At 51.8% G+C, this 24126-nt stretch overlaps 1 protein-coding gene across 1 annotated transcript; it reads left to right on the top strand.

Annotated features, from left to right (window-relative positions):
• The first annotated feature begins 5000 nt into the window (after positions 1-5000).
• On the top strand, positions 5001-21703 carry SH3TC2 (SH3 domain and tetratricopeptide repeats 2). The gene is made up of 19 exons (XM_072348576.1): positions 5001-5041; positions 5311-5459; positions 6104-6223; positions 7310-7411; positions 7627-7754; positions 7943-8048; positions 8357-8500; positions 8595-8796; positions 9340-9413; positions 9923-10118; positions 10909-11045; positions 11305-11346; positions 11438-13141; positions 13255-13435; positions 14577-14727; positions 15920-16042; positions 16580-16730; positions 17318-17514; positions 18101-21703. Exons 1-19 carry the CDS (start codon positions 5001-5003, stop codon positions 18290-18292), a joined length of 4140 nt encoding a protein of 1379 aa, XP_072204677.1. The 3' UTR covers positions 18293-21703.
• Positions 21704-24126: the final 2423 nt, after the last annotated feature.

Raw genomic sequence — 24126 nt, forward strand, 5'->3', positions numbered from 1 at the left:
AAACATCGCACTCCCTCCGGCCTAGGATTGCAGGATGGTGCTGCAGGGCAGCTGTGCCCACTGTGAGGCTCCAGGGCAATGAGTGCTGGAAGAGGGATGTGGGAGGAGCGGGTGCAGGGGAGCAGGCACGATGCCCAATGAGCTCCCCAGGGCCCTCTGGCTGTGTTACCCGTAAGAGCCATTGAGCCTTGGCACATGCTGTTGCTTTCTCATTGCTGGAGCCGTGTTATCGCAAGGGCTTGTTCTTCCTTTTGTTCCTTATATTGTTTCACAGGGAAACTGAGAATCGGAGCAGTTCCTGCAGAACTTGGTGACTTCTGGGGCTGAGTGTTGAGCTCTTTGAACCAAGCAGCCCTTACTGGGGGCACAGAGTCTTCCTTCCCACCACCACATACCTCCTTCCCAACACATGCCTTCGGGCTTGATCCCCATCCCACACTGCCTGGGCAGCTCAGAGTGAGACCGAACCACAGAACTGCCAGCCCTGGCTGGACGGCGGGTTATCTCTTTTATAGGAAATCTCACTTCTTTTCTTTCCCCAGGTCTGAAAATGGAATGCAGGCACTTAAAATAAATTCCCGGAGAACAAAACTGAGAAAAAAACAACGGGATCTGCATCAAAGTGTTCAGATTAATTAGCTTAAACCGAAAGCTTTCATTCTGATTTCAACCTCTGCTTCATGCAAAATAAATACATAAAGAAATAAATAAAACTGAAGCGGCAAAGCTTTGCAAGCCGACAAATCACAACGTTCCACCCTGAAAATATCAAAACACGATGCTTAGCCTCGCTGAGCTGCTTTGTTTCCTTTTAAAAGCAAACGGCACCAGGACCAACACCTTCACCGGCAGCTTGGCTCATTAAGCTCTTCAAAAACCCCCTCAAGATCAGAATATGCAATTCCTGTCTTCATCGGTTTTACTCCTTTCCCTCTGGAGGAAAGCCTACAGCTCCTCGCTGGCCAAAATTGCTGGAACATTGCTTTAAATTCTTTCCTTTTATTGTGTGGTTGTAACACGGAACTTGAGCTTAAAGCTCTGAAGTTGCCAGGAGCTGGACTCAATGAACCTTAGGGGTCCCTTCCAACTTGGGGCAGACTCTGACCCAGTGACCCAGCCCCCTGCACCCTGTGTCATGAATACGGGAAGGGGTAGGAAACTGTTGGGATTCTAGAAAGGTTTGTTGTCTATAAGATGAGCTAAACAAGTTTCTGTGTTTCCCTACAGCGTCTGAGATTGAAAAATGAAAGATGGGAGATCCACAGCATTGCGCTCACTCCGTCATATCTAGCTCTCATTTCTTGTCCTGTTCGCTTCTGTTTCAATGGCAAAATAGGAAAAAGGTAAGAACAGGCGGGGAAGAGTAATAGGAGAGATGCGGGGTAATGCTTTATTCGGGAAGCTGATGGCGCGGCGGCTGCTGCCATCTATTGGCTCTGGGAACTAAGGAGAGGATGGGGAGAGGCCCGCTGCCTGAGCTGTGTGCTTTGCGGGGCTGGCTATTAACTAATGAGCATCCCCTGTGGAGCTGTGCAGACGGGACGCTGGGTCTTCAAAGCAGAAAAAGTCGGATAAGGCATTGCTGGATGTAGAGGGGAAGGCTCTCAGGTGTGACTCTCTCGGGCACACGGCTCTGCTGATGGGGCATCCCGAGCACTGCTCCAATAAGGTCACAGTGCCTCTTTCTTTCAGGTTTATTGGACTGGAATAGAAAAGCCTCTGTGCTTGGCAGCAGCCTTCTCCCCACAGGGGACATAGCAAGGTGACCTTCCTCTGCTGCACCTTGTACTGAGGGAAACCTGCCCAGAACATGCATGATGCAGGAGGGCTGGGGGTCTGGGTTGTGGAACAAGCTGGGAACATCAGAAGCTCACAGTTCATCTCCTCATGTCCCCTTGTGTGGTGGAAGCCTGGAACCACCCCCTCCTCCTGTCACCTTGTCCCAGTGCAGGCAGGAGGGACCCAGCTGGAGGTGGGCTGGGAGGAGTGTCCCGAGAGCTCAGGGTTCTTTCAGGAGTTGTTAGTTCCTATCAGGCAGAGGACGTGAGCTCTGCACTGCCTCTACAGTCCCACAGCTTTGGAAGGAGCTCTTCTAGAGGCAGGGAGAGGTTTTCCATGACAGCTCCAAAACTCACTGCACATCTCCCACGACTTCTCCAAAGCCACATTAGTGCCACATTGATCGCATGAGGAGCAGGGAGGAGGCTATGGATCCCAAACCAAACAGGGGGGATGAGACCACAGCAGCAGCCCCCAGTGCCGCAGGCCCCACAATCAGCACAGGCTGTGGGCAGAAGCATAGCTGGGGGGCTCCAAACCACATGGCTGAGCCGCACCGCCTGTTGTCCAGCAGTGCTGACTTCCTCCGCCCCGACTGCAAACAATGCGAGCTGGGAGAGGCGCAGGGCTCAGCACTTCTGAGCACCAAACGCTGAGTTCAGCTGGGCACAGCCCCGTGGCCGTGTAACCCTTTGCTTGCTGGATGGAGTGCTTTCCCCTGTGCAGAGCAGCACCTTCGGGCTGCAGTGCGCTACACGGAGCAGGAGCTGCGCTGCAGGTGCCCGTCACAGCCTGCCTGCAGCAGGTGGAAGCAGGAACAGGAGTGCAGGAATGAGGAAATGCCCCCAGTGCACTCTGCCCTGTGCCCAGCTGCACTGCTGGCGCCTGAGGGGTCTCAGAGGGTGGGGGAGGAAAGTACAGCTCTGCCTGGCATCGAGCATCAAAACCACGGAAGAAGAAGTTTGTTTGACCTGAAACAAAATGCTCCATCGCGTTTGTTTGCTTTGTCCCTGCTGCCGTCAGGCTGGGGCTGATTTCCTTTTTCTTTCAGGTTCGCTTTTAGAGCACGAAGCGAGAAGCAGGGAGGCTTCATTTTGAACCTGCCACGGAATGGTCAAATTCTGCGTGCTCCCCAAAGGAAACGGGAATGTTGGAAGAGATTGTTAACCCTTCTGTTGTTTTCTATGTGCCATGGGATTAGCAGTGGGGCTCCCCCCAGAGCCCGCACCCAACCGGCATGCTGGGCGGATTATGGCAGGGCAGTGTGCTGACCTCTGCTCTGCTGGGAAACAGAGGCTCCCGAGATGATAAGTGGCTCTGGGAAGAAATTCCTTTCCCCATGTGAGGGAGTGGCGGCGCTGGGCACACTCACGGGCACGTCTGCACCTCTGAGCACACACGGGGACCTGAATGGAGAGGTGGGAGCTGAGGTTCTGCGAGGAGGACACGCTGTGGGGCCCTGCAGATCAGGTCAGTATGGGGCAGGATGGGGCAGGACAGCCATACCTAGCTGTTTGGGTGCTGGCCAGACCCAGCTGAGCAAACATGGCTGGGAAGCAGTTCTTGCAGGTGCCTGGAGAAGCTCGGTGAGGGAGCACAGCAGCAAAGATCCATATTGGGATTATTAGTCCCACTGGAGTTTGAGGTTCAGGTAGTTAGCTGAGGTTCAGGGGTTATGAGCATACTAGAGAGGAATAGGCTTGTCTGAGGTCTTTCCTATGCAGGAACCAATAGGAGAATGAAAGGAGAAATTGTACCAGCAGTCTCTGGATCTAGCAGAGTGTATTTGGTTAGCAAAGTGTATTTGGTGCCAGGAGGGTGCAGCTGTCAAACAGCCCCAGAGACTGGCAGTGCTGCATCTCTGGGTGAGCGGTGCTGGGCAGCACCCACGTCTCACTCAGTGCCCTGGAAGGGACACACAGCTGGCAGCATCACTTGCTGGGGCTGCACAGAGAGGGGAGGGCCTTGGGGTCAGCAATGGGCCGTACCAGATGGGATCCCACAGCATTGCTCTGCAGCCTCTACTAACATGGGAGGCTGGGATTGCATTGAGGGCTGTGCATGAGTCCTGGTGCTATTGAGGCACACAGGAGAGTGCAATGGGAGCGGTTTGGGCTGGTAGCCAAAAGGAAAATTACATTCCAGGTCAAACATGAGGTTTACCTTTACCTGTAGAGGGGTGGGTTTGGTCCTTAGGTTGTTTAGATAAACTTAAAAGCACAGAGATTTCAAAACAACAAATGAGGACATCTTTGTTCGAGCACCATCCTCTGTGCAGAAGGACTTGACAGTAATTTATAAATAGATATTGCTAAAACAAACAGCATCCTGCGTGAAGCAGCAAGGCTGCTAGAAAAGAGGTGCCTTGTTGCAGCCCCAAACCAGCAGCACCTCACTGCAAAGCTGTGCCTGGCATCACACAGACCTGGGATGTGCATGTAGAACCTGGGCACTCGGGGAGCCTTGCTGGGAGCTCAGTTCCTCCTCCAGCCCTCACACTGTCAGCTCGTCTCTAGGACGACTGCAGGAGTTTTCTAAATGTGGAGCTTCCTGGGACGTGGTGCAAGGGGAGCAGGCAGCCTCCTTGCCAGGGGCAGAGCGTGTCCCAGCAGCTCACCTTCGCGCCTGTCCTCCTCTGCATTGGAAGGATCAGTTCAGTGTTGGCATGCTGGGAAATAACAGTGGTGCTTTCCACTCTCACACTAAGGGCTGCAAGCAGGGAGGGTGAGAGGGGTGGTCGGCAGCCCCAGTGTTTGGGTGTCTGGGAGTGCCAGCAGTGCTTCATGGCAAGAAGGGCACTGCTGTGGTGGCAATCAGCCCATTCCTAAAGGAAAAGTGCATATCTAGAGGGTTTCTCTGCCTGTGACTTATCTCCCAAGATTTTCTTTTGTGGTGTTTTCTTTCATGCAGGGTCTGTGTTGACCTTTCCCAGGGATGCTGTGCACTGCTCTGCAGCCCATAGCGCACTGAGGCCACCCAGCGGGTCCTGCTGCTGTAGCCGGGTGAAGGTCAGTGTTAACGAACAACAAGAGAGCCAGAATCTACCACGGGCAGCCCAGAGAGTCTGTGGTCGCCAGATCATCCCTCCTGGGCTCATGCTGGGGTTCAGACAGCTCTGCTGATCCACAGATGAGTCCCACCAGCCCCAAGTGAGTTGGCTCTTTGTGCTGTGGAGACGGGCAGCTCGCTGGGCCATTGCTCTGCCCACAGAGCTGAAGGCAATGCAGGAGCAGATGGAAGGTGCCGGAGGTGGTGCCAGCAGGTGAGGGGTGCTTGCAGCAGCACTGGAAGCAGATTGCTTTGGACTGGGGGCTGCAGATCTCCCAAGAGGCCAGGCTGAAGCTTGGTTCTCCAGCAGGAGGAATGAGAGGAATGTGCCACGTGGGCCTGGTGACAGGCACCCAAAGGCGAGGGCGAGAGCACAGCCCAGGGCAACAGTGGGGCAGTGATGCTGGCTGGTGGGATGTGCCCGGCCCCCGCCTTGCCGGCACACAGGGCCCGCTCTGAAAGCCCATTGTGCATTGTGGCCAGGCTGAGCTGCAGTGGGGTCAGCAGTGAGAGGCTTGCTTCCTCCGGCAGCATAGCAGCAGCCTGCCGGCTTGGGGCTGGTGGCAATGCTGGACACATGGGCTGCTGCTTGGGGGCCCCTTGGCACCAGGACCTGGCCCTGGGGTGTACAGGTAAGCTATCCATTGGGAGGTCAGAGCCCTGCTCTGTTCAAATGGGGCTGTGGGACATATGGGTGTCGTGCTGATGGTGCTGCTGGGGAGGTCTCATTGCTGAGTGCTGGCTTCCTTTGCTTGGAAGGCTTGCAGGGCCTTGGGGTGCTGCAGGAGGGCGGCAATGCAGGGAGAGCCAGTGAGTGCCAGGAGAGGGCTTGGAAAGCCTGGAACTACTCTTAGCTCAGGGCTGGGGCTGCTTCCTGCCCCACGTTACAAAATATTTCAGTACTGGGGAGGTAAATGAGTCACTAGCACAATTAGGAACAACTCTCTACCAGCAGTTTCAATTGGTCTCTCCAAAAATTCGCTAGTTCCCTTTCTGAGCTGGGCCTGAATGAAAATAAACACTGAAGCAGCAGCCAGCACTGCTGGGAGCAAACACACTTCTCCTCTCACCCATGGGAGCCCTTACTCTGTCCATTTGGCCTGCCCAGTGAGGAACCCCAGCATGCCTGGTCACACTGCTGGCAGCGCCAGCATGAGCAGTGCCCCACTTGCCCCCTCCTTCACCTTAGCTGCCCCTGAGATGCCAGGAGAGCCCTTAGGCTGGGAGCATCCCATCAGGGCTCTGAGTGCCTTTCCCCACCGCCCCTCTTCCACAGCTGAGGAGTGTGAGTCCTGCTGCCCCCGCTCACCCCTGCTCCCACCACACTGGGACCATCTGCAGCACAGCACAGCCGAGCACCAGGGACGATGGTGGTGGGAGAAGACCATGGCATCAGGTATCTGTCCTTGGGAAGGGAACACCGTGCTGAGGGTCTGCTGGGCTGTGGGGTGGAGGGGAAGGGAGGGACGTGGGAAGGAGTTGCAGCCCAGCCCTGGCAGCAGGCACTCTGTTTCAGTTCTGCCTCCGGCTCCTTTTGCTTCCCAGCCTCTGTTTCCCCATGCAAGGGTGGGGTTGGGGGGGGGAAGGAGTTCCTGGATGAAGTCCTTTGTTAAGAGCACTCATATTTGCTGTTGAGAAATGTAGAGGCTTTTCTTTCAAAGAAAAGCCCATTAATCGCATGTCCGGCCTTGGGCCATTCTTTGCTGCTGACTATATGTAAGGATTATAACTCTTTGTGGAAATAACAGTTTATTTGACTGCCTAGCAAAGCTGGCTACATAATGACTATAGAATATGTTACAGTGACAAGAGTGGTTTAGAAAAGCCACTATACTGTTCCAGCTCCAGATAGAATCATAGAATCATTAAGGTTGGAAAAGACCTCTAAGATCATCTAATCCAGCTGTCCCCCAACCACCGATATTGCCCACTAACCATGGCCTGGTTCAGATCTCTGGGTACGTTTGTCTAGTGACTTCTATCCAATTGCTGACAATAACTGCTTTTCAATCTTGTTACCCCTCCACAGCCAATACAGCTGCAGAAGGGTGAGCTGGATTTTTATGTGCTGCAGCCATCATTAACATAAATACCAGCTAAAGTTTCCTATCCTGAATCCTCTGTGGCAACAGTTGATGACGTGTGAAGCAGAGAAAAAACAGCTTGGATTTCAGATAGCAACCAGAGCAGGCAGGGGAGAAAATACATTTTGACTGTCAGACTGATGAGCAAAGAGTCTGTAAGTCCTTGGCCAGGAGAGATCTTCAAAAAACCTCTCTGCCATGGGATCACTGTGCTCCCAGATCTGCCCTGGGAGGACCTGCCCATAGAGCATCATTTTAGGGTGAAGCTGGATTTATGCAGTTCCCCAGCCAGACATGCAGCGTGGCCCATGGACTCCGCTTTTGGGTGTTGTGTTTAGGCATTAAGTCCCAGAAATCACCACAAAACCTGACAGTGGCTCTTCTGTGTCCTTGTGTAGGCAAGGCAGGCACATCAGAGCCAAGCAGCCCAGCTGAGGCAGTGGAAGGAACCCCAGACCCCTCTTCAGTGCTGCTGGCAGCTGGGGAAGGCTTTCCACCAGGTAAGGTGCTGCCTTCAGCATTACCAATATCTCCTGCAACTTAATGCAGCCTGGCACTATGGCAACCAAGCACTGTCACCCCTCGAGTTCCTCATCTGTGTGTCTGGATGAGGAGGATGGGATTGGATCATGCTTCCTAAGGCTGAGCTCTGGTGATGCTCTGGTGTTGCATGGAACTCCTCCTGCCCTCTAACCCTGCATGTTTCCTTTTCAAGAGATCTCACTCTTCTTCTCCATTGAGAGCCGCTCCTCACGGTGCCCCAATGCCCAGCTGCAGGAAGCAGCCAGAAGGAAGCTGTGGGCCTTGGAGAATGACGACAGAGATGTCTGTGCTCTATTCAAGGTAGGAACAGAGCACAGAACTGAGGGGCTCCTGGCCTGGTGGGATGGATGTGTGATGGGACACCCAACACACTGGGAAGTTCCCCAGCATGTGCTCCTGCACCCTGGGGTCTCATTTTCTTGCTACGCTGCCAAAGGAGACCCCATGTATGACTCCCAGCCCTTCAGTCTTGCTTTGTTTCCATGCAGGAGCTGTCAGCCAGGCTGCTGTGCATACAGGCACAGGAAGATCGGTTCCTCCTCACCTTCAAAACCCTGGAAGAAGTCTGGAAGTTTTCCACATATCTAACTTTAGGTAACGTTTTCAAGGTCGGGGGTGATCCAAACAGTGTGAAGAGCCTTTTTGGAGAAGGTATTCTGTGACAACCCATAAATGTAATGTACCAGAGAGAAGAGTTTAAAGAGGAAGGAATGTCAATCAGAAGGCCTTGGTATTCATGTACAGATTCACAAAGCAACTCTCTGGATCTGTAACAAAGATCTGGGAGGTTGTAATTCCTCTATTGCACCTCTGTTGCAAATAGCAGACTGGGAGACACCCGAAGAGCAGTTCGTGCAGCCCAGCAAAGCAGGGTGCTGACACTGCTTTCCCCCTGCTTTTAGGCTATGTAGGCCACTGCTTGGAGCAGCTTCTCTTTGAGCAGGAGTACTGGCTGAACTGTGCTCTGGTGGAGGACACAGAGGTCAGAGTGTCCATGGATGAAAATCGCTTGGCCACCATATATCTGGGTCTGCTGCTCCAGGAAGGTGAGGAGGGGTTTCAAGGCTGCGGTATAGCCCTCTTCTGGGCTCTGCCTTGTGCCAGTGCCACTGATCTGGCCATGACTCTTTCTATCCACAGGTCACTTTTATTCCAGAGCAGTGCCTGGTGTGTGCCAGCCAGAGGGAGAGGGACAGGAAGGCCTGCAGCTCTGCAGGAATGAGCTTGTCCACGTGAAGAACATTGGAGAGGAATCCAAATGGGAAGCGATGTCTTTGCTGTCAGGCCAGCGAGGCCTGGTATCTGTGTCTGCCCTAGAGCCAGTACCTCACCCATTCTACCAGTAAGTGGACAGGCAATTGATGGTGTTCAAGCCAAGATCCATTCCCAATGCACCAGCTAACACCAAATCAGTAGCGAGGAGCTGCTCTTACATTGGGTCCTATAACTGTGTGAGAATATGCATCAAGATGACTGGAATCAGTTCAGGTTCCATTATTGGGATACAGCAAGGATGTAGTTCTGGTATCATTCTTGTGTAGTATTGATTTAGGTCATACATAGGATTACCTGTGACAACAAAACAACATCCCAGATCATAGGAATGCCAGTCAAAATGTGGCCTGATATTGCACTTGTATCTGAGTCACAAAGATATGCACAGATCTTATACGGTGAAGTCCTCTGGCAAAATCATCCTACACTTTCCAGAAGGTGTAAAGCTGCACATGGGAGGTGCAAGCTGCCCTCTGTGCCCCACATCACCATTGCAAGGCATGGCTGGATTGGCTGGGCTGTCCATCTGCCTGGCTTGTGTGAGCTGTCCCTTGGGGGTGCCCTGAGGGCTGTTTGGAGAGGACCAACAAGGTTCCCTTTTGCCTTGCAGATGGTTCCTGAAGAATTACACCATGAGTTTTGGTACCTCCCAGTTGATCAGTGGGACAACCTCCCAGCTGATTGGTGAGTGATAACCATGTAGGGTGGCTGCCCTTCCCAGCGATGGGCATGACTCTTGAAGACCTGGGTTTGGTCCAAAATGCAAAGGGTCCATCTCTTGATCTGCCAATAGCACTCTGTTGTGAGGTGCTGCAGAGGAGAGTTGCATCCTCACATTCTCCTGGACATTTGCACTGTTAAGGATTTTGCTCCTAGCAGAAAGTTGAGACAGTAAATCTCCTGTGAAACTACAGTAACTTCATTTTTCCAGCTGCCTTCAATAGTGCAGCTCCCAGCAGTTTCACTCTTCGGCTTTGTGGGATTTTACCCATTCCTCCTGTATATTTTATCAAAATGTCTTTTTTCTCATGAAGAAACTGCAGAGTTCTGAATCTGAGAGCACAACAAATCTTGGGGAACAGAGAGGCAGTCTTCTCAAGCTGACATGCTCTCCTCACCTAAGTCTTTTCTAGCAAGGAAGTTGTAACGGTGAACCTCACAATGAAATGCTGTTGTTTGCCTTTGTTTGCCAGTCAAAGGCAAATGCACAGCCATGGTGGACCACAGAGGAGCAGCACGGGATGAACTGAGCTTCTCCAAGGGAGACAGCATAGAAGTCATCGGCTTCCTCCTTCCAGGACTCCCGTGGTTTGTGGGCAAATCTCTAAGCAATGGTAACATCGGCTTTGTCCCAGTGCGATCCGTAAACGCTGAGGCTTGTGAACCTCTGTAAGTTTACTGCTACTATCTGAATTTCAAGTTGGGTGGAAAGGAAGGGTCAACTCCAAGTCCCAGCTCAAGGCTATGAGAGGGTCCAGGGCTGGTAGTTTGCTTTGCAAGGACTTTGTGGAGGATCCATGTGAGGTCCATACAGAAGCCTAAGCCAGGCTTTTCTGCCAACACGCAGCAGGAGTCTGTGCCCAGATAAACCCATCATATTTCACTTGCTTCAGGTGATTCTTGGAGGGGAACAGGTCTGGCTCTGGGTTAGAGCTGGCTGAGGCAGCCCAGGACATCTATGTACCAGATGAGCTGGCTTCACTGTTTCAAATAGAAATGTTCTTGTCTTAGCTTTTCTCTGAGGGGCTGTGAGTCTGGCAAGGGAAAGGGCTCTGAGCATTGCTCAGAAAACAGTATTTTTCTTTGCTTCCTTCTGCCCCTTTGCCTTCTGTGGGGTGCAGCAACTGGCACGGTTGCTCGCTGAACAGAACTGAATGCCAGGGTAGGGACAGGGACAAGGGCTATCTGAGGAGCATGGCTGGCAACCGCACTCTTAGGACCCAGCAGCTGTCTTTGTTTCTGGCTTAAAGACACCTCCAGTTCAATACACATCCAAAAAGGCTTCTCCTCCAAGACTGCATATGGGAGAATGGGGTTCTTAAGCTGTTGCTAGGTCTGTTTGCATCTGTTGGGCTTTCCTGGGTCAGGTTCACTCAAGATGAATCTCAGGCAGTTTTCTCTGACACTACAAAACAGCAGAGACACTGACTGCTTTTCCATGTTATATATCTCAACCTAGGGAAAAAGGACTGGTGTTTCTGAGCGAAGAAGAAAACTTGCCCCTCCTGAGCATCCCCTGCAATGGTGGTGAGCAGCACTTTGCCACCCTCCTCAGAGAGCTGGCACGCACTGACATCACCTCTGTGTACCGCCTGGGTGAGTTCCCTCCCCTTACATAGTTCCATTGCTCCCATGGAAAGCACAGCTAGTTTCTCTCTGCCTTTTCTCCATGGTTGTGCACTAAGCCAAACTCCAGAATATAGAGGGGCTGAAACTGCAGCTTCATATGGTGTTTGTGGCCAGAAGTGATCCTGCTCTCTCAGACATGGATCTTAGGCTTAGTAGGTTTGAGTGCTTTGTGTGCATTCTGACACTAATCAAGCCTATGGGCTGTTTGTTTTGTCTCTTTGTGTAGCTGGTTTTGAACCCACAGCCATGTTCCCGAAAGCGCCATCAGGTGAGTGCATGGAGAATGCCTTTACAGTGATGCCAGAGAGTGAATTCTGACATGGAGAAACACCTACTGTCATTTGTCTGTCCCATTCCAGAAGCTGTTCTCCGTGGCTGTAAGGACACCCAGCTACTCCAGTCCTGGGAGGAGATAAACAGCTTGGTCACAGCTAGCACCTCAGAGCAGTCCAGCCCAGCGAGTGAGTCAGCCCCTGCTACATGGGAAGATGTTCTCCTGGACAAGCTGAATGATTTTGATGATCCCAAGTTCTTCATTGACCTGAATGCTGGACACATGGAAGATGCTGATGTCTTTGAACCTATACTGACCTTCCTTAACCAAGACAGTTATATGCCCTGTTTTCAAAGCCTTTATGATCTCAGCTTCTCCTTTCTCAACTCCACTTTTTATGGTTTCTCTGATGAGGATGAACTGGTCTTGTACCTCGAGACATCCAGGAACTGGGCAAAGAGGACTCATTCAGTTTGGGCCCATGTCAGGCTCTGTTTTCTCTTGGGTAAGCTCTGTATGAAAAAAGTCAAGTTCTCCCAGGCTCGAGTCTATTTTGAGGAAGCCATGAGCATCCTGGACAGGGGCCTTGAGGACCTGCCCCTGCTGGCTGCCTTGCACGTGAACCTTGCTTCCATCTACCTGAAACAGAACATGAAAAACAAGTTCTCCTCTTTGCTGGGAAAAATGGTGGCCTTGCTTGTCTGCTTGCCCAGCCGCTCCTTCAGCTCTGAGCATGAGCTGAGGGTGATGATGTACATCCTAAGAGAGGCCATTGCTGTGGGGAACGCTCCTCTGGAAGCACGGGTCTGCTTCCTTATTGTCAAGCTCTTCCTCCAGCTGGGAAAAAATGATGAAGTGCTGCCCTTTATTGAGCATCTTCAGTGTCTCTGCACCACCTCATTCAGCCAGGACACTAGAGCTGTGCCACTGGATGCCACCCCCATCCTGAGCTATTTGTATGACAAGAAGTGCTTGCCAAGCATTGCGCTTGCCTCTGCCAGGTCTTTTGTTCCCAGTGGTATCAAAGGGGCACCAACCCCCATTTGGAAAGCTGGCTTCATCCTCCAAAATACATCCAAGCTCCTGGGAAACCAGCTGGAGAGGAGCAGCATCCCAGCTCTGGCGTGTTCCTACCTCAAGCAGGCACTGCACTTCTCCTGTGAGGGCAGAGCAGTGACCACTCAGAGGAGTCTGTGCACTGTTTTGTCCCGGCTGTACCTCCAGCATGGTGTGCTGGATGGGGCGGTGTGCTATGCAGCCCGGGCTGTGGCCTTCAGCAGGCTGATAGGCGAGGAGGAGGCTTTCGAGTCCTCCCTCTCTCTGGGGTGGATGTACCTTCTGAGCAGCCAGCCAGGCCCAGCAGCAGACATCATGGGGCAGCTCTTACACTCCCTGCACGGGACTGACAGTGTGACGCAGGGTGGAGTGGTGCACAACCTCCTTGCCATTGCCCTTAAAGGAGCAGGGCAGGTACAGAAGGCCGCAGAGAACTACCTCCAGGCACTGCACAAAGCCAAGGAAACTGGGAACAAGAGGAACCAGGCTATTGCTCTGGCCAACCTGGGGCAGCTGAGCCAGTCACGTGGGGCGAGTCAGCTGTCTGAGCTCTACCTGCTGCAGGCTTCCCAGCTGTATGCTGAGCTGCAGGGCAGCGAGGAGCTGGAGCTGGAGTTGGTGCATGTGCTGCTGTGGCTGGCACAGGCCATGATCAGCAAGCGGAGGATGGAAGATGGCAAACTCTGCTATGAACTTGCTCTGGTTTTTGCCCTGAAGTGGCAAAATATGAGGAGTGAGTACAGTTTTGCTGGCAGGGATGGGGCAGTGCTCGCCTCAGTGCAGCACCCTGTTAGATCCCTAACACAGCCCTTTGAGCTGTCCCTTTCCCTTCTCTCTACCATGCAGGTCAGCTTCACATCACTGAGGCTCTCTGCCATTTCTACAGCCAAGTGTGCCCCAGCCTCCAGGCCTGCATTACCTACCATGAGCACCGGGTCTCCTTGGCACAGAAACTCCAGGATAGAGAGCTGGAAGGCAATGTCCGGCAGACCCTCAGCCAGCTCTACCAGGCTTTGGGCACCCCTGAGTAAGTCCTGAGCTTGGCTGCTTCTTGTGCAGATGCTGTTAGAGAGGAGTCTATGCTCATCCATTCAAGAGCAGTGCCTTTTCCATCGTGTTTGCAGCAGAGGCCCTGCAGGGAGGTGGGGTGTTCATAGGTGGTGGGTGCTGAGTGGCTGAGATCTGGGAGCTGTCCCTGTGTGCTGCAGGAACAGCTGAATGTCAGCCAGATCACAGGGACAGCCAGCAAATGCTGTGCTGCTAGCTGGGATAAAACTGGGGGATGGCCAAACATAGCTTTCCAGAGAGACCTCCAGTCTTCTTCAGAGGGGACCTAGTGACAGGGAATTCATCATTTCCTTTGGAGGCTTATCCCAGTGATTAATTACTGTTCACTAGTAAAAATAGACTCCTTATCTGTTATTTAAATAACCCTGGCTTCAGCCTCCAGCCTCTGAGCCTGCCCTTCCTATTGCTGCTGGAATATTTTCACTGGGGATATACTTCAGACCTTGTATCAGCTCACCTTTCAATCTCCTGTTTGACACATGCAGGTGATGGATTAGTTTAGGCAGGAGGAAAGAGGAAGATGTGGGTCAACCACAGGCTTTCTTCAGTTTTTCAAGGCAGGTATGTCAAATAGTGGATGGCTAGATTCTGTGTCCCAGAAAGATAAGTGGGCAGAGGCTGTCACTAATTGGATGTTCACCTTCCTGCACTGGGTCACTGTGAGTTCAGAGGGAAGGAATTTAGGAAGCAGACGCCTGTCATGTGAGCGGTGCTATTTCAGTTCACAAAGCACCCAGGTCCCTGGAAGGACAGCTGGAGCACAGTTTCAAGCAAGATACCAAGCAAGCAAACATGCCCTGGGCACTGTCCCCAACCCTGGCTGCAGCCACCTTCTGCAGGCAGCATGTCCAACCTAACACCTCATCCTGCTGCCTGCCCTTTGTCCTCTGGTGACACGGGTTGAGAAGGAGACAGCTGGCCTTGCATGTGTGGCACAGAACTGACCTTCTGCCAGCACCAAGGGATGAACAGCCATAGATTTGGCTCTGTGTGCCAGACAGTGGCTGGGAAGTGAAGGTGTGGTGGCAGCTCTGCAGCTGTTTGCTGGCATCCTGTGATTCCTCTTCCTCTAAGTGTTTTCTTACCTCTTACCATCACAGGGCTTTGAGACAGTCACTGGACTGCACCAAACAGAGTCTGAGGATCTTCATTGACCTCGAGGAGAGTGGCAAGGCAGCAGAGGCCTGGCTGCAGGCAGGAAGGCTGTACTATCTCATGCAGGAAGATGAGCTGGTGGATATGTACTTTCAGGTATGAGGGAGGTGTCTGGAGCAGTCCCATTCCCACTCTGGTGCTGTATTCCCATCACAACTGTGTGTCTCAGCAGGGGCCATTTGGGGCTCAGAAACTTGGAAGGGAAAGTTCTTCTCATGAGCATAAGAAACCTGCTGCTGGAAGGAGCTCCGCTGCCTTAGCACTCATGTGCTATCTGGCATTAAATGTCCTAACTTTCCTTCCATACATGGGTTTTAGAAGATTCTTGGGTGAAAGTTTGTGAATTCACTGGGCCAGAAAGTGATGCGAGGGTGTCAAAGAAAGTGCCAGGTGATGAGTTCCCATTGAAATGCACATAGATAAGTGCTGAGGTGCCAGGGAAGTGCTTGAAGACTTCTTGGAGCAGAAGGCTACTGGCTTCTTTCCATCTCCAACATTATTCTATCAGATGAGCTGCAAAGAGGAAAAGCTTCCACAAAAAAATGTAGGACTCCATCATTCAAAGAGCAGCTTCTATTAAAAGATACAAAATCCTTTCACATGCCCAAAGAAAGCCGAGCAGAAGGCTGGCTGGGTCTGCTGGCATTGCACTGAGCTGGGGTATCCAGAAAAGCACCAGTCTGAGCACACATAAGGGATGCTTTGGGTCCTCACTCTGTTACCCTAGAGGCACTACTGAACTGGTGACTGGGCAACTAAACTGTTATGGTCATTGGCACTGACAGATTGTAATGATGGAAAGAATATGCTCTGGCTGGAGGATGGCATCATGGCAGCATGTATAATTGGCACAAATATCTGTTCTTCCCAGAAACTCATACACCTGCCATCACTCCCATCCCACTGACTCTACCTTTTCTCCATCCTGGTTGTCTCTTCACCTCGTCAGTCTCAACGTTGCCTCCACCACACCCTAATGACAAGCCAGGCAGGCTGTAGCTTCCCTGACTCTCATCCTGATTCCATGGGATGCCCCAACTGGTCAGTCTGGCACTCTGACCCTGCACAGGGACATGTATGGCTCCTGGCTCCACTCTCACATGTCACTTATAAATGCAGCCTGACAGTCTCACACACCTGCTCATGTATCTGTGCTGTTTGGAGCACCGAGGTTCAAGTGTAGGATGATGTGATTTACTTCATCACTACAAAGTCAGTGTGTGAGTGTCCTTTCCAAAGTCAGTGTGTGACCGTTTCCAAGTCTCACTCCATTTCCTTTTCCTTCTAGGCAGCTATTGAGACTGCTCTGAAAGCTGAGAACTTCTCCTTGGCCATGGATCTCTATGAAAAAGCAGGCGATAACTTTTTTAATGGCAACCGACACAGAGATCAAGCGGTGGAGTTTTACAGGGTACTGATTCCTCTGAGCTTGTTCCTTATGTCCCTTCTCTGTGATGACCATGAGGAACTACAGCACTGTGTGTGGCCAGGATGGAGAGGCAAGGGCAGAAGATGGAGAGGGACACTGGCATTCTGAGTGTGCATGCATGAAAACTTTGCCAGGAGACATCTCAGAGCACAGGCCCATTTTGCAATAGCTGCAGATCTCCCCAGAGGGAGGGATGGGAGGAGGGGCTGTGCATTACCAATCCCAACAGCTTCAGATGTGGGATGGTCATTCTGGGTATGTGCTCAGAGCCAGAATTTCATGCATTTAAGGAAAGGCAGAGATGGAAGGCTCTTGAGATGGGAGCTTTTGAGGACCATACTTTGGGAACATAAAACTCATGTTTAAGGGTTGGAACTGAGATGCCCAGAACCCAGCCACCCCATTGCCCACCTGCTTTGCCAAGGGCTCAGTTCATCTCTTTTTGCACCGCCACCATTCTGTGGGCAGTGCTGTAATCATACCTCCAGGAACACACCAGAATCACTGTTCTCTCACCAGGGTGGTGCAGTGCCCTTGGCCAGGAAGCTACAGGCCATTAAGACAGAGCTGCGGCTGTTCAATAAGCTGGCAGAGCTGCAGATCGGGCTGCAGGGCTATGAGAAGGCACTGGAGTTTGCCACGCTGGCAGCCAGGCTGAGCATCAGGGTGGGTAAGTGATGCAAACCCATGGAGCTGCTGGCAGAGTGGTCTCGCTTTTGGGTGGGAGCAACATGCACATGCAGGGAAGATACTCCTGCTTTCATAAGTCCTTCGGATCTATTCTTATCCTAAGGGTAACATCTCTTTAAGGCCACTTCCCTTTTTAAGCTGTGTGACAGTCCCACAGGAGAGTAGGGGCTATTGCTACACTGGAGTACAGGAAGTCTGATGAAGGCACAGGACTCAACAGTTCCTCTTTGCCCTAGCTGTTCCAATAAACCCATCTCTTTCCACTGCAGAAGTAGGTCTAATGGCCAGCATAATGCCAGTATAGATGTCTGAGATGGAACCAGTCTTGTCATAACACTTTCGAAATCTCCTTTTTGAATGATATACTCCCTGGATAACCTGTCCCACACTGCTATCAGCAGCCCTGCCCTTGGCTTTGTTTTCTCTGGACTCTTTTCAACTGTAGTGTCTCCTTATGAAGAGATCTGTGCTGCCCCACGGCTGTTGATCAAATGCAGCTCGGTGTGCTGGGCTGGGAATGATTTGTGAGCCTGCTGCAGGCTGACTACATCAGCAACTCTTTTCTAGGAGATCAATTGCAAGAGCTGGTTGCATTCCACCGCCTGGCTACAGTCTACTATTTTCTGCAGATGTATGAGATGGCTGAAGATTGCTACCTGAAGACACTCGCCCTGCATCCCCCCATGCTGCAGTGCTCTGGAGAAGCCCTGTACTACTGCAAGGTGTATTGCCACCTTGGTAACCTGACCCTGCACAAGCTGAAGGTAGGACACTGTTTTCTGTGGTGCAGCATTGTGCTCTCAGATCTTGATCTCAGTATAACAGTGACAGAACAAGGGGAAATGGCTTTAAACTGCAAGAGGGGAAATTCAGGTTAGAGTTAGGAAGAAATTCTTCACCCAGAGGGTGTGAGACCCTGGCCAGAGCTGTGGGTGCCCCATCCCTGGAGGTGCTCAGATCAAGGAGCAGCCAGCCCTTGGCAGGGGTTGGAACTGGATGCTTCTATGATGGGGAGCTGGAAAACCACACCTGTCTGCAGAGCAGCCACCCTTGTAGGCAGCTGCATGCCATGACTCTCCAAGCCTATCTGCAGCTTAAGAATAAGTACACACAATGCTCGCATCTCCAGGTTTTGAGAGGGAAAGGTAGTTTGGGAAGCAATGTGCTGACCCTTAGCACTGAGTGTGCAGAGCCTGTTTCACTCAGTTCAAGCCCACAACACTCAATGGAAGACCATGACACTCAAATGCCACTGGGTTCTGCCTGGAACCACTGGGCTGTGCTCCAGCATCCTCATACCCTGTGACCTCACATTAAGCTACTTCCTAACACTCTGTTCTTTACGGTTAGGATGAACAGGACGCAGCAGCTTACTTCCTCTTGGCCCTCGCTGCAGCCACCGAGCTGGGAGACACAGAGCTGCAGAGTCTCATTGGTGCCAAGCTGGCTGACATCCCCAGAGCCCCACGGCGACTTGTGGACGTGCCGGGCTGTGCCACATACCGGGCCAGGTGGCTGAGTGAAGGAGGCCATGTTGTCTGAGTGATGGATGTGTCACCACGGGACATAAATGATCCATGTGCTCTCCAGGAGCAGCAGTCAGCAGAGGTCCTTCTATCAGCAGCGCTGTGGCTTCTTGTGCCCACCAGATGAGGGACTTAGGGCTCTGCCCACATTTCTCAGGCACAGGGCTGAGCACATGGCACTGCTGGCAGAGTGGGGCAGGATGAAGCCCCAGCAGCTGGTGCTGGAGCAGGAGTGCAGCTGCATGTGATGGGGACGGTAACAAGGTACTGCCTGTCTCCACCTGGGCCTCTGACCCGAGCGTGTTTTAAGTGGAATAGTAGCTCTTTATTTAACCTGGCTGTTTTCTGTGCCGTCTGCTCCGTGCGGGTCTGTGCCCCACACTGACACAAAGCACAGCCGCCTTTCAACAGCGGGAGGCAGGGAAAGCAAACACAGCGTCTGGGGCGGGGAGGGGAAGGCAGCCAGGAGGCAGCGAGGCAGCCGTTCACCGCCAGGGAGCAACCGAGCCCCGTGTTTGCAGCTCGGCCCGAAGGCTGAGAGGCGCTCCGGGCGCTGGCAGCCCGCTGGGGGTTCACAGAGGGAGCTGTTGCAAAGCACCCCGACTGACTTACATGACCCACTGCTTGTAGATGCTGAACGCAGAACATTTGTTTCCTCACTGCACTTTGAAAATGCTGATTTCATTTTCCCCTTTGCAATCCTGCAAGCACCTGTCATTGGGGCAGTGAATGTACAGCTTCTTTATCATACATTCCAGTGATGCCATTGGAGAACCTCAGCCCTATGCTCAGAAGAGATAAATCTCTGTCCCATATGAAATACAGTGAGGCTTTGGGGATGACAGTGCAAGGAATCCCTCTGGTGTGTTCCGTGGGCTCACATCAGGTGCCCAGTGCTCACCCAGAGGCCAGGATCTGCACAGCTGCATGCAGCCCAGCTGTTCACACATCTAGTGCTCAGCACTGGCCTTGGAGCTTTGTTTTCCCTGTGGGATGAGAGGTCAAGGTGGCTAGTACTAATTAAACATCATAACAACACGGTGAAACATGGTGCTTACCAGCTCCTGTGTCTGAACCCAAGGGAGGGCAGGGATCCTGCATTCCTCCAGCCACAAAGGAGACTTCTCCTAGCCTGGAGAGAAGTGTCAAGGAGAAGTAAATGCTTTCGGATCCTTATGCCAGAGGTGACCTCATCTGATGGCTCAGGTCCTGGAGCAGCAGAGCTGGGGGTTATCATCCTCTGCCCCATCTGGGTGTGCTGGTGTGACATCCATCAAACCTGTGCTGCAGGGCTGGGAGATGTGTGCCTTTTAGTCACACCAAGGAGAAGCCGTGCTTGTGCAGAGCACAGTGACTGCACAGGACGTGTGCACCCCAAGGTGCTGCAGGGTGCAGAGGCAGATCAGAGCTGTGATGGAGGAGCTGGGCTGTCGATGTCCATCCTATAGGCACTGGCCACCAGCGCCCAGCCCTCCTTCATCAGCATGAAGGCCATTATGGGTAGACGGAGGAAAAATTAGGGGAAAGGGTGGATCGGGTCTCCTCACATCCTCACATTCAGTGAGTGCTTCTGAAGGTACCGCCAGCATCAGCACTGCCAGCCACAATGCAAGCCCATGTAAAGCCAGAGTTGGCTGTTTGGTGCCTCAGGGGGCCATTTAAACCCTGGAATAAAGAGGGACTGGATTTCTTTAACATATGCTCATTCTTGGGCAGTGGAAATACCATGACGAGAATAATTCCTGGCTCATCGTAGCTCTGCTGTTAGCCTACAGAGGCACTAGGAAAAGAAGGAAGCATTTGTAACTGCAAATATAGAAGTGGACAGAAGCATAATGATAGCTAGAGTTATTTGGATTACTTGGAAATTACTCTTTCTTGAAGAAATACAACACCCAGCAGCAATAACTGCTATGAATGGACACCTTTCACCATTCTCTCATGGCACAGTATTGCAAATCCTTACTGCCTGTGCCAGGTGGAGAGATCTTCCCATCCCCAGCTGTATCAGGCACAGCCTTCACCCACCGCCAGCCTCAACTCCTCATGGGACAGTCAAGGGGTAGAACACCTCTGACTGTGTCAGAGTCCAGCAGTTGGGTGGGGGCAGCGCTGCTGCTTGGAAGTTTGCACTTGAGTGATGTAGGTAGGAGCCATCTCTCCCCTCCCAAGGGCATGCGCTTGCCCCCTAACCCCATCCTTAACCAACCCCAGCTGACCCTCCTGCAGCCCTGATTGGAGCACACTGTGGCTCAGAGGGCTCTGCCCTGCGCTCACTGTGCAGCTGGGGATGCTTTTTGTGGATGGGGCATCATTTATCAGCCCCAGATGTCAGCGGAGAAGTGCTGCTGGGCACACCCTGCTGCCAAGGCTTGTCGGGATGTGGAGGAGCAGTGTCTGGAGCAGAGGCAAACCTGAGCTCTCCTTATCTCAGGGGCAGCTGTGACTCTGCAGACAGCATCTTTCCACGTTGCTTGGAAAAGCAATGAGAAGTCAGTAAACACCAGCTGTTCTGCTGAGCAGGGCTGGGTGAAATATGTAAGCTGGGCCATTCAGATTAAAAATCAGTTATTTACACAGCAACCTGTGGGGTTTTTTTTTGGTGATAACTGGGATCATTAATATGCATGCTGGGTGGTGTGCTTGAAGTTGGTGCCGGGATCCTGTGCAGCAGCCAGGAGTCACTCTGTGCCTACACATACTTGGGCAAAGCCATGGTCCTCCATATGGTGGCAAGACAGGCAGGGTGCAGCAATGCTCCCAGCTCTCCTTATGGCTCCCCAGCTCAGCACAGTGTCCCACCAGCCCTTGCTCTTCACTGGGAGGAAACCTGGCGGCACGAGTCTCCCTTGTCACAACATGGAGACAACTGTAGGAAACCACGCAAGCGCCAACAAGTCCCGTCACACTGCAGGGAGCAGAGAGGAAAAACAGATCAGGATTTGGCTGCCACAGAACCTGCTGGGATGCAGTCCAGGAACTGGGATGAACACAAAGCAATTAGCCCCTGAGCACCAGGCAGGTCCTGGAGAAAGGAAGAATAAATTCTTACTTAACCAGAACACAAAAGGGCTTCAGTTATGGAATCAACCGTTACGGATGGCTACTTTAATTTTGTTTCTTGTTCTTCTTTTCCTTCACACCTGCTCTGACAATGGCACTGGGACCATAAAAGAATGCATGGACACACAGGGAGCAATGCGGCAGCACTGATGGTGCTCAGGTTCAATTCTGCCTAAGGCACCTCCAGCTCCTTGCAGCTGGTTTTCCACTCACAGCATGGCTTTCCCCCATTGCTGCCCAAAATTTAAGTCACACCTGATCTCAAAGTATTAGTATAGTATTAATCACCTTTAAAAATGTTACTCTAATGTTTTAGAAAGGATTTGCAAGAGTTGTCAAATACCTCCTGTGTGTCAGGGCTGTGTTCTGCTAAAAACTCTCCCAGGCTCATCCCCAAGCCATTCACACCTGGGGCAGGCTGTGCTGGAGCATTACTGAAGTGCAAGGCACCTGCAGGGACACTACGTGCCCCCCCTGGTGACAGCACAGCCAGATTATACGAGAGTATCATTGTCTTTGGACTCCTCTCATTGTCCTCTCAGGCCATCATCCATCATCTATCTATGTTGCAAGGTATTTTGTACTACAAAAGCTCCAGTCCTGGATGTTGCACTTCTCTACCATCTCTGTTTTCCTACCTGAAGTTTGGGATCCACAACTTCTCCTCTCAGTTAACCTTGGCAGTTCTCAAAAAGCAGGGGCATTTCTCCCCCACAGTGGCCAATATGATCAACTAATAGCCACGAGCCCCTCCAGGCTGTTGCTTAGGGTGGTTTGTTCTCAGATTCTTTCCAATCCTGCCTTGAATATTGTCTCATAACTACTTTTTTGGCTGCCATCTCCCACTGTGCTTCCAGGGCTCTTCTCAGACTGGAAATCTCTTGATCTTGCCCATCCATTGTGTTTTCACGCAGGAAGAACGCAGCAGATAAAGAGGCACTTAGGCAAGAATGGCTTTTAGATACTTAAAAACCCCAAAACGGTCTCTGAATGGATATCTGGCAATTTGCATTTGCTGTTGGCAGGAAGGCTGTTGCCTTCGGGAGCCAGCAGATGTCCCTTGGATGGAGCCTTTATCCAAGCCAAAATCTGCTGCTGCCTTTCCTTGAAGGGCTGTGGCAGGTGCTGCTCCAGCCCCAGAAAGTCACCTACATGGTGCTGTCCTGGAGCTTGGCTGCTGCTGGCAGCTCTGTTCAGTTCAGCTTCAGCCACAGCCATCTTTTGGAAAGATTATTAGAGGTACTGGTGAATCACTTTATCTCCATAGATGCCATTCTGCTGTTTAATTACTCACCCTGCTTCCCACTCTGAACTTGCCTCATTTCAGTTTCCAGGCTCCGGAGCCACCTGTGTTTTCAGCTACTCGCTGAAGCCCCTCTTATCATCACAAAGCTTTTTTCTGAGCTGGCATTTGTAGGCTGTAATCAAGTTACCCACCTGTCTCCTCTTTCAGAGAAAACAGATTGGGTTTCTTTAATCTGCCCCTGCAAATCCAGGTGAGCAGAGGGTTCTTGTTTTCTCATGCATGTCATGCACCCTGGCTGTAAGAGCTGCAAGTGTTATGTATGTACTGAGAGAGCTTCTGAAAGAGAGGAGAGTCTGTTCTGCAAACTGCTCTTGCAGGAGGGTCACAGGGGATGCTGGGAGCTCTTTGAGAGAGCAGCCTCAGCCATGATCCATCAGTGAGGGCATCTGTTGGTGAGCTCTGCTAATTCAGTGTGGGTAAGGAAGGCAGTGGGCTGCATGTTTATAAAAAGGAACAAACAAACAAAAGGAATGAGAGTTAATATCTGCCCAGGAGACGTGGATTGATTTCCTGCTCATCTGCCAATCTTTAATTATTATTACGCATCATGGTATTTCATTTCCTAAACAAAAGGCAATGGAAATCGAATAGAGTAACATCAGATACCTATAACTCAATTGAAGTATAACGGCTTTATTAACTCAAAACTGAAACATTCCAAGGGAGTCACTGCAACATGTCCTTCAGATCCAAGGGCTCTGTATAGTCTTTGGGAAGCCCCCATCACACTTCCCAATGGAAGCAGCAGTTTTCCTCCTGCAGCAAAGTGCCCGTTTAAAACTCTTTGAGTCTCTTTTGGGGCACTGGTTATCTTCACTCTGAGAAGTGCTCATACTTCAACATCAACATTAGTGCCTTATCTCTGTGAGCCTGCCCCACTCCTGCTGCTCTGCTGGGCGCTGTAGGGGACGTCACGCTGCAGCACTCAGTGGTTCTGTCATTCCTTGTGCATGTCATGGCTTCATCATGTGTCTCGTTAGTTAATTAGATGACAGAAGAGCAAGTGGCACCAGTCAGAGCAGCGCTACAAAATGTGTGATAATGTCAAATGAGCTCAGAGAGTGAAGCCCAAGGTGCTGCCTGTCATGAGAGCCCACGTTGGGCAGCTTGTTCCAGTCACTCAGGATGAGCACGGCCTGACACATGGCCTGCGCTGCCTGATCTGTGCTGTCCACGGACCCAGCTGTGTCCCAGTGGGACCTTATTTTTCAGAGAACGTGTTCCTCAGACAAAAAATGACTGTTCCTATTGGAGGGAGAGGTGAAAGCCAGAGGTTAATGGACTTGAAGGCCAGAAGATGCTGTCCTAATGGCTACACAGCCTCCTGCCCACACTCCTCCATGCACCAGCTGTGTAAGGGCAGCAGGAGAGCAGCAAGCCTGCTCTGCAGTGACAGCCAGGCTTGGCTTCATAATGGTAAGAAGCACATCTGCATTCCTAGGAAGCTTGCTCAGTTTTTATTATCAGCACCTTGCTTATGG

The sequence above is a fragment of the Excalfactoria chinensis genome, chromosome 13 (assembly GCF_039878825.1).
Source record: "Excalfactoria chinensis isolate bCotChi1 chromosome 13, bCotChi1.hap2, whole genome shotgun sequence".
NCBI lineage: Eukaryota > Metazoa > Chordata > Aves > Galliformes > Phasianidae > Excalfactoria > Excalfactoria chinensis.